This window comes from Pseudophryne corroboree, chromosome 11 (assembly GCF_028390025.1).
Source record: "Pseudophryne corroboree isolate aPseCor3 chromosome 11, aPseCor3.hap2, whole genome shotgun sequence".
NCBI lineage: Eukaryota > Metazoa > Chordata > Amphibia > Anura > Myobatrachidae > Pseudophryne > Pseudophryne corroboree.
Genome location: NC_086454.1, coordinates 102,343,817 through 102,354,503, shown reverse-complemented (window position 1 = coordinate 102,354,503; position 10,687 = coordinate 102,343,817). Strand labels below are relative to the sequence as shown.

Genomic DNA, 10,687 nt, shown 5'->3' with positions numbered 1-10,687 from the left:
AATCCACTTGCCTTACTTGTGGGCATATGAATAATGGATCAACAAATGTTACATCTTGTAGTAGTGGGGGGAGTTTTCCGATCAAACAGTATTTAAACTGTGAATCCACTTATTCTGTGTATGTCCTACAATGTCCATGCCGACTGCAATATGTCGGCAGGACTATTAGAACAATTAAATGTCGTTTTAGGGAACATAGACGCAATATTATAAATAAATCTATTAAACATAGTGTATCAAGACATTTTAATAAATGTCACAATGGGGATCCTAAGGGGCTATCTTTAATAGTGGTTGAACAATTTTGCAATACCAGGAGGGGTGGAAATAGGTATCGGCAGCTTTGCATTGGAGAATCTGCTTGGATATTTAAACTGGATACGTTAAGTCCCAAGGGGCTTAACGAGGCGATTGATTACACCTGCTTAGATTAGGTAATTTAAATTGTGGAATGGTAGTAACGACATGAACCATATATTTTACCATTGTCATCCTGATTAAAATCATGAACAGCTAAAATTTAAAATTAAATATTAATATCGGTGGTACTGACCGTAATATGAATATTAACACTGTTGCCTGTAATGCTTAACTAGAAATACCTGAATTTTTTGAAAACTCTATTATAATGCTCGCATATGTGCTTATATAGAAATATTTGCTGTTTATTAAGTACCTAGAGTCTGCTTTTTAACTATTTAATTTTAATTATTAACTGTTAAATATATATAAATTTAAGTATCTAGACTTAACAGACGGACCTATGTAATTATAATCACATGAGATCAGCGTGTATGTAACGTCTAAGACCGAGTCTGTTCCACACATGTGTTTGTAATTATAAATGAAAGGCGGTCCATACGGGGATTTAAATAAGGGCCAAGATGGAATGAGCCCTTTAGTCTTGAGGAAGTCCCGATTTATGACGGGACGAAACGCGTTGACGTCATATCCCCGTTTGCTGCCACACACTGACGGAAGCATCGTACGAGCACTTTCTACAAACAGCCTCGTTACAAGCGCAAACTGGAGCTCCGTTTACCCGCAAGCCAGGACCGAGACTGTGCCAAGTCTAGCGGCCACATCGGAAAGCGGTAACTGGGAGCAATTAATTTTAGACCCGCCAGTCAGAACTGAGATTGCACTTCAGTGCGGGCGGTGGTTAATTACACTGACAATCACAGGAATATACATCTCTCCGGGTGACTGCACTACCAGCTAATCCCGTAAGCTCGGGTAAACTTTTATACAGCAGCATTTCTCTGCACTGGGACGCCAGGAGCAGGAGGATAGGAGAGACTCTTTTCCGTGTAGAACTGTCAGTGAATGGTTACAGCTTGACACATTATTTAGCAGATTGCCAATGGTCTGTTTAGTGTCTAAAGAGGTACACTGTTGCTAATAATTATACAGCGCTTGAGGATATTTGATGCTCCCTAATTGAGTGTGTGGTATACAAATCAATCCCTTGATTTTATAACTTTTATGTGTAATATATTGTTTATTAATTGAAGTAAAGATTAATTGATTTATTTACAAAGCAGATTCTATGGTTATTTTCAGTTTTGAGTATAAGCAGACACCTAAAACCTTTAAAACTAGCGCACCACTTATTTTTGTGTTTTTTGTCTTCTGACACAGGCTGGCTAGTTTTGGATCTAGCCTTGACAAACCACAGCAAAGGTGGTAGACAATGGAACTCTATGTGTGATTGAACACTAATTATATAACCGCAGATCTGTGGATTTCAGTAATAATGTCGAATGAGACATCAGAAGAATTGCTTGCACAAAAGAAGAAATAAGACAATTAAAAACTTGCCATGCCATTGGCTTGTCAGCAGCCGTTGTGTCCGAACGACGGTTAAACCACCTTCTCGACCATGTGTAGTCGTGTCGTGTGTTGTAGGACAACTGGAAAAGACTGAGGTTTAAAAGATTTGAACCCTGGTGCAGTTTTCCTTGTAAGAACTGGTGTGGCAATTGCTGTAAATAGACTCTCACGCCGGAGCGAGAGAACTTAAACTTCCTAATTTAGGAGTAAATAACACATTTCCGTGTAAGGCCACGCAAAGCGTCTGTCAACCACAAAGATTGATGGTGAACTACGAGAACTAACATGGCTGACAGCTATAGCAGACATGCGTAAATTCTCAGGCGATATACCAATGTGAGTAACAAGCCGTCGAAACTGTTCTGAGGCCAGAACTGGCTATTAACTACGTTATTTATGCGACTATAATGTCGGTAACCCAAACCCCAACTACAGCATAGACATTGCCTTTAGCATAGCTTGAATGTCCACTCTGACTAGTCATTAAGTGTAGGTGCAGGTGGGACCTGGAAAGTTTTGACACCAAGAAATGCTGTCACAGACTCTGGTATAGTGAATGCTTAATAATAGAATTAGAACAATGAACACACACACCCGCACAGGCGCTCGCTGCGTTCTATCCTATAGGAATGCTTGCTTTTGAAATAGGTTCCTTAGTGGCATTAAAAACTCAGAACCTTGCGTCTGGCATTGAATCCTTTTGTACCACACAGCCGATGTTAGCATGCGCCCTCTGATGGGTACTGTTTATTTATTATTTATTATCAGTTATTTATATAGCGCACACATATTCCGCAGCGCTCTCACAGAGAATACATGACCCTCCAGATGAGCATGTGACTTCGTTATAAACAGTTAGATGTAGCCGCCCAAATAGGATTAGGATAGATGTCCGGATGCGGACTGGTATTCCCACTGTGCACGTGGATTCCCTTAGATATCTTAAGTAACGTGTACATAAACTAGAAAAGTATTTCTATGCATATGCCTTGTGCTGCGGGTATAATCATCCCCCCCCCCCCATGTCCCGCGATCTCCCCCTGTGCAGCCGTAGTGCTCTCCCACTGACCTAGCTAGCGGAGGGGAGCCGGAGAGCAGCGGGGGACGGATGCAGAAGCCCAGCGGCGGCATCCTGTCTGTCCGCGGCTGGGCTGAATAGCGGGCAGCGGGAGCGCACTGTGATCAGTGCGCTCCCGCTGAGAACGACGTGCGGCCTGAGCGTGTTGGGCGGGCAGTGAGGCAGGCATCGGGCGGCCAGCAGGGTTTATGTAGCGGCGGCCAGCGGGGTGTCTGTAGTGGCGGCCAGCGGGGAGTATGGAGCGGGCGGCCAGCGGCGGAAGACCACACTCCCTGCACCTGCTGTGTGTCTGGAAGCGTGCAGTACTGGGGGAGTGCACTAACCTTGCGGAAGCTGTGGAAGCTAACCGCATGCAGCCTCCTCCTTCGTCTTGCGGCAGCAGCGCTGAAAGCGCCTGTTAGAAAAAATTATGACTCCTCTGAAATCTCCTCCACCCAGCGTGTACATGTGGAGGAGATGGCCGCTCAATCCCGGACCCTCACTTCTCTGTAAGTGGGGAAGGGACCGCATGCTGCCTGGCTGACACGGCCGTGCTTCTCCTGCAAGCGCCCACGTGTCAGCAGCGGCTGGAGGCAGTACAATTCCGGACCCACACTTCTTAGTAAGTGGGGAAGGTATTGTCTGTAAAATCAAAATCAAAAAGTAAAATCAAAATTGAGCTTTCAGCTCATGATGTGCTTCCCTAAAGGAACATAAAAAACACTGAGGATCCTGGGAGTATGGAGGAGGGAAGAGGAGGGTTGCTCATTTAAATATTTAAATGTGCCTTCCCTGCTACGCACTGTCCATATCCCAAGAGTACTCCAGTGACCCCTAGTGGATGAAAAAGAAATTCTTATTGGTAAGATGATGCCTTGTATTTCAGAGGAGGTTGCAAAACTATGATCTCCACAAATAACATCCTACAAAACATTGTATAGTCGCCCAGACACTGACACAATATTTAATAAAACATTAGTTCTTTATTTGATGGGATGTGATCAGTTGCCCAAAAGGGGTGACTCTAAATTCACAGGCTTGGTCATTTTTGAAGAGGCACAAGAGGGAAGGGACCAAGAAAGCAGTGCGATCTCACACATACTGTAGATCCACCTCCCCCTGTAGTGCTGAGGTGGTTAAGTCGCCTGCTGATGTTTTGCATATTAGCTGCCATCAGCCAACTGGAGGCTGCCTTTCGGCGAGGCATGATGACATCACAGTGACGTTCGGACAAATTTGTTGGTGGAGTTTTAAAGGGTAAGGAAGATAACGGAGACTCACAACTACATCTAACTATACAGAGCTCACTGTCTCAGTATAAGATGAAGAGCTATCTCTGACCCTAAGATGGGTACCACTCACAGTTTGTATACAGAGAAACATGTTCTTAATAGTGAGCCGGTGGGGAGCGCAGGTACAACAGCACAATAATGATGGTGAGTGTTGCCAGCGCTGAGCTTGTTATATTAAAGAGTCGCGCTGTTTTTGCATCTTCCACAGCTCCACTGAGGTCATTCAACAACTTTTTATCCCTGACCTGTAAAAATAAATACAATTAATAAAATGATAATGAGGGGGATTCCAATTGCAATTGGACTTCAGACCATACAGAGTTGATTGATTGCTGCTGGTCAATATAAGATTTAACAATTAATAAGAACTTCAATACAAGCTATGATATTGGCCACAAGCTATGTGGACAGAATCTCACGAAATTGAAAATATAAATTTTTGGGAATTCATGTGAGATAATCTATATATATCCAGCACAATAGCCTGCCCTTGTATGCGGTGCAATTTTTTCTAAATCTCATCTGAGAAAATTATCCTTTCATCGAAAGATGAAAATTCAATTATTTGAGAACGAACACCCCTGAAGAAGTCGCCATAGATGAAACGCGTCAGATGAAACACTTTTACATATTAACAGAATTAAATAAGGCTTGCAAGCCCTCAAATTGTTGACATCTGTTTGAAGTATTAAGAAAATGCAAATACATTTTTTTATATTTTATTCTAAGTTTAATAAAAGCTGTTTTTATACATTGGATGTATTTGTATATAGGGTCACGATAATCTATCCCCTGTTCATATCCTTGATAAAAACATCTATTGAATGAGAGCGCTTCCCAAAAAACTATTTCTACAATTAATAAAATGCCTGAGTCTAAATCATGTTCCTACTGACTGCATTAATCAAAGCATTGTACATGTGTCCCAACATTGTCCCATGATATTTCCTCTGGCAGAGGCATTATATAGATTATATTTATGGTAGAGATGAGCGGGTTCGGATTTACTCGGGTGAAGTTCGGTTTTCCGGATTTTTCTTAATGGCTATCCAAAACATGTGACATCTGTGTGCCAATAAGATGCCGTTTTGAGAACAGAGTAAATCTGAGTAAAACCGAACATGCTCATCTCTAATTTATGGATGCAATCTCTCGTTGATCAGGAAGTCCGCTATCTATTAGCAAATGTATTGTCTCAGGTTTACAAATACTTTATTTGGGCTCTGAATTCTAAAAATTGTCATTGTACAGCATAAATCACAAATGCTGTAAATGACTTGTGTACAATTGGTGGATTGGTGGTGCAGGACCAAATAAAATTATTTATGGTCAATGTAATACTGTAGGCAAACTTAGTGCTGGTGGCTGCCAATCATAAAATATATGTGGACAAACAGAAGCAAATCTTGTCCCTCACCACATTTTTTTAACCTAAAGATGACATAGAAACACAACTGACTTAATTTAATATTTTTTTTCTAAATTTCTCAATAAGAAGCGTTTGAGCGTTTGGGTTAGGGGTGCAGTGAAAAAAATCTGATACTCTTGGGTGCAGTAATTAAGAAAAGTTTGGGAACCACTGCGCTAAGGTATTTTAACTTTAAAGGCTGAAAAGTTGATGTATGCAGCGGAGAGTGGATCAGTAGAAAAGTTGCCCATTGCAAACAATCAGCTTTGAATAAGCATTTATCAAGTATATTCTTTAAATGATAGGTAGATGCTTATTGGTTGCTCCAGGTAAAGGCCCGTACACATTGGTCGATATATCGGCCGTTCTCTTGAACGGCCGATATATCGCGGGACCGTCGGCCAGTGTGTACGGCCGATACGTCTGTGAACTCCGTCGTTCACAGACGTATCGCGTCGGCCGCGCAGCAAAGCCGACGGCCAATATTTCTACCGATATATTGGCGCATCGCTGTGTGCCGTACGGGGCGGTCGGCCGACCGCCCGTACACATGCTGCGGCGGCCGGCGGTGATTGACAGCTGAACTGGGCGGGCGTGTGTACAAGCCCGCCCAGTTCATGACGTCAGTCCCCGACGGATCGGGCAGTGTGTATGCACAGCACACTGCCCGATCCGTCCATAGATATATCTGCAGATCAATTGATCTGCAGATATATCTACTAGTGTGTACCCACCTTAACTTCTCCACTAGTTCACTACTCCACTCTTTTATGTTTGCCACATTAACCTCATAGTTCTCTATTTGACCGCACATAGCCGTCAGTATTAAGTTCTTGATACACTAGAACATAGTTTCTCAAACTCAGTCCTGAACCCCTCACTTTTTGTGGTTTCCAGGCTGAGGCATCTTGTTAGAGGAGGGGGCTTGTGTCTAGTCTTGGTGCGGGCCTTCCCCTGCACAACGGCGCATTCACAGTGCAGATTCTGTGCCAGAGCCCACTGCACATATCCCTGGAAATGGTGCTGCTGACATTTTCTCAGTGATATCTTCTAAAGGTAACTGCGAGGTAAGTATATTCTGTGGGTGCAGAAAGGGTGGTGTGGGCCCCTCTGGACCCAGGGGCCCATCATGTGCACTGCACACCCTGCCCCATTATAGATATGCCAATGTTTGCAGGCCACCTGTGGATCTTCAGAATGGGATCGTTACGAAGTAATACACCTGTCCACCCGTTAGGTGGTCTGGAAAATGTGATCTGTTAGGCATCCTGAGGACTGAACTTGGAACACACTGCACTAGAATGTTTAACGCTTATCCTCCTAGATGTTTTGCTTAGTACATCTTGAAGATTTGCTTATATCTTGTAATGCTTATATGCTTTAATGCTTAAAGCCCCTTTATAATCTCATTTCACCTGGAACCAGCTATGCAATTCAGCCGGCTCTGCCCTAGATCCAGTTACAGTACATAATAACTTTTGCTCTCTGGCTAACTTCTACTCATCCTTGACTTTGAAATTGATTTGTTTCTGTATGGTCTGTTTTGTCTAATGATGTAAAGAAGACTCACCTTCAAAGAGTAGGCCAGTGCAATGAAGCCCAGGCAGCAGAAGTTCAGGTAGACAAAGTTGAAGATGGACCACAAGTAATAATCATTGACCTCGGTTGTCTCAGGGGAAATTTCAATGACTGTAACAGGCGGCCCACTTTTCCCTGTAGCCACAGATACCGTCCCTGGGGGAAGCTTAGCTTTCTTCTTCTCACGCTCCAGGGTGTGTTTGCATTGTGGTGGGGGCCATGTGCCTTCCACTTTGTATGCCTTGTTATCCATGATTTATACAAGGAGGGAAAGAAACCAAGGTACAGTCCTGCCAAGGAGGAGAGGAGGCCCAGCCCAGAGCCAAAGCCTGCCCACGTGGAGCAAGAGCGGCTAGAGATAAAAGGGGTAAAAGGTATAAAAAGAATTGTAATTTGTAGACATGAAAGAAGTAGTGAATCTAATATAATATATAAGTGATACAAAACAGGATTGTACACTTACTACTTAATGTCGGACTGCCCAACTAGTGGCCACAATTGTGTGAGATCCTTATGCAGGGTGAGGCAAAAAAAAAATTCCCAGATTTTAAAGGATAAAAAAAAAGGCACGGTAAAAGCTATTCATCATTTTAGTACATAATCTAAAAGTGCATGGGATACAGTTTATTTTGAATTGGTTTTGAATAGGATATCGTCCAGACGGTAGCCTTCATTCGTGATACACATTTATAGTTGATTTTTTAAGTTGCGCGTCACTCGTCGAGTCATTTCTGGCGTTATCGCTGCAATTTCTTAACAAAGCTCACTTTCAATTGTCTGGCTACGTTAGTAAAGAGGAATTTTTGCTACTGGGCATAAAACAATCCTCATCAGCTTCAGAAAGGCCTCTACACAGCCAACGGGGCCATCTGAGAGCTGAGGTCTACAAACATTGACCAAGAACCATTAATGTACTGGAGCCACTATATGCCAAGAAATGACTATCAAATTCAAAACCAATTAAAAATAAGCTGTATTCCACGCACTTTCATATTATGTACTAACATTTTGAATAACATTTACCATGTCTTTTATGTTAACCCTTACAATATGAGAGTTTTTATTCCTCACCTTGTATAACACTATAGTTTAACTGGTTGCTAATTTATAGTATACAGTTTAATCACACACTTATACATTTATATAGTCTAGGTTCGATAACTCATTAACCATGGGATGAAACTGTGCTGGTCACAAAGGAATGGGCTTTATACAAGGACCATATACAGCCCTGGAAACCAGTTGTGCAATCTGACTTTATCTCACTTCTGGATCTCATGCATGAAAACCAAGGGAGAAAATGAAGTGTGGAAGATCGGCAGGGTTAATTGCAGGGAGATGTACAGGATGACAGATTGCACACTGGTGTGACATGGGATGATGTAAATTGGTGACAGAATATAAATGAATTTTATATGTCGTAACAAATGACGTCATTTAACCCTATGTGGCATGGTGGGGGGGCGCACCGGAACAAGTGGGTGACCCGTGTCTTCGAGGGAAAGTAAATGATACACCTGTTTCTCTTTGCATCACCATTTCTCGCCCTCCTTTCCCCTTCCTTGTGCTCCTACTCCTTCTTCACATCCCACTATGCTCCCATCCAGCAGTTCTGCAGTGTGATTCTGCAGCACAAATCCATTCTTTGTTTTGCTGTGGGCACTGCAGGCGAGAACAGAACTTGTCAATAACCTGCAGACTATTGCACTGCACCCAGCACCTTTCAGATCATTGATCCATATCTAGCAGGGGATCACAGTGCACTGTGCACTTCTAAACATCCCACTACGTTCAACAGACTTTAGACTACAACACTTTACAGCACCTTCCACAGCATCCCAGTCTGTCGCTGCTTCCATCAACACATCACAGTATATGAGACATATACCATTATATAGTGTGCTGCACTGCACATGTAACTACAATTACATCACAGGATGCTTCCAACACAGTTCAGAATGTGTCACTGCAAATATAGCACTATAAACAGAGTCACCGTAGCAAGCCCCCCACCAGCCCTTGATGAATAACTCAAAACACCAATGACCACAGTCCTGAGTCTGCTCTCCATGTAGGATTCAATGGCTATGACCCCTGCAGAGCATCGCACTGCATGCAGCCTGTGGTCCCATCTCACACAAAGCTGCTCAGGCTGTATCAGGTTCTTTACTCACCTCTCAGGGCTTGTAAGGACCACTCTGATCCTCAGTCTGTGACAAGTGGGTATCCCCAGGGAAAGAGTGCAGAAAGGAGCAGCTGCATGTCTTATAACAAGAGACTGTCTGTACCAGTCAGACTGTGAGGGGGGAGGAGGTTGCTGTCCAAAGATGCTGGAGTGAGAGGAAGAAAAAGAGGAGGAGCGGTAGGGATGGAGACAGGACAGGCTGCCTATAGCAAGAGCTACATGCAATTCATGAAAACATGAAATAACTCAGCACATAACATTTACTAAGGTGAGAGAAACTGCAGTCCTGCTTTGCTTGGAGACAGGAGAGGAAGCTCAGCACTCATAGTCCGATGGCCACCAAAACATTCATTACAGCATAGCTAAACATATAGCGCCGGTGGAAGAAACTCTCTACTGCAATTAATATAAAGCAGAACTTCCACGGGGACCAGAGCAAATACTGAAAGGTGCTATGATGTCTCTCCTTAATGATACATAGCTGCAATGCACAAAGCTTTTTTATGTGATGGGCAACAGGCAGCCCCCCCCCCAAGCATCGCCTATTGTGACCCCAGCCGCCTTCCTGCTTTATTATAAGATTTGTTGTAGCTTGTAACATGTGTAAAATACTTGCTGATATGGTATTACAGGCAGGTCTCTCTGTTTGTGATTAAATGTATATTTTGAACTGATTTCTTAAGATTAAGGGTAATGTGCAGCCCTGGTATATACTGCTGGTATAATATGGTGGCAATAGAGGCATTGGGTACTGCTATTTTACCTTAATGCGGGCATAATGTGGGGCATTGGAGGTTAACCTGTCATATTTATTGTTGGATCCACTCATTTGCGGACACAAGACAAAGGTATCAGTCCAATATACTGCTATAACATGGAGTTTATTTGTAATTAAATATTCAAACAACATGTGAGGTGAAAAAGTAAAATATTTGATGAGATAGAATCTTAATCAGTGAGAAATATTTAAATTAATGGGAGTTACACAATTTCTTTATTCTCCTAAACGTACAAGAATGGAGTACTTCAAAGGAGAGGGAATGCACTACAGTCTCTGAGCTGCTCTCTGTATTGTATATACTGTAGGTCCCTACAAATGCCTGACATTATTGTTACTCAGCCTATCATCTCTAGTGTATGGTGGTTATTAGCGTGCTCTCTGTATGCTAAGTTGGTTACTAAGATTGTCTCTTTATTGTATTCACAAGAATACTGTATTGCATATCGGTCTCTGGAAAGCTCCCCGTATTGTGTATGTATCTGGGATGCTCTCTGTATTGTATATCGGCCTGTAAAATGCCTATCTGTGTGTTGCATTGGCCTCACCAACCAGC

At 42.8% G+C, this 10,687-nt stretch overlaps 1 protein-coding gene across 3 annotated transcripts; it reads right to left on the bottom strand.

Annotated features, from left to right (window-relative positions):
* Positions 1-3,853: 3,853 nt before the first annotated feature.
* Positions 3,854-9,517, bottom strand: LOC134969975 (interferon-induced transmembrane protein 10-like). 3 transcript variants are annotated; one of them, XM_063946112.1, is made up of 4 exons: positions 9,343-9,517; positions 8,638-8,830; positions 7,161-7,520; positions 3,854-4,427 (listed from the first exon to the last, which is right to left on the bottom strand). In XM_063946112.1, the coding sequence occupies exons 3-4, from the start codon at positions 7,419-7,421 to the stop codon at positions 4,278-4,280; spliced, it is 411 nt and encodes a 136-aa protein (XP_063802182.1). In that variant the 5' UTR covers positions 7,422-7,520; positions 8,638-8,830; positions 9,343-9,517; the 3' UTR covers positions 3,854-4,277. The 3 variants fall into 3 exon arrangements, with proteins under 3 accessions (XP_063802182.1, XP_063802183.1, XP_063802181.1); XM_063946113.1 differs by having other exon boundaries at positions 8,686-8,830; XM_063946111.1 differs by lacking the exon at positions 8,638-8,830 and having other exon boundaries at positions 9,343-9,516.
* Positions 9,518-10,687: the final 1,170 nt, after the last annotated feature.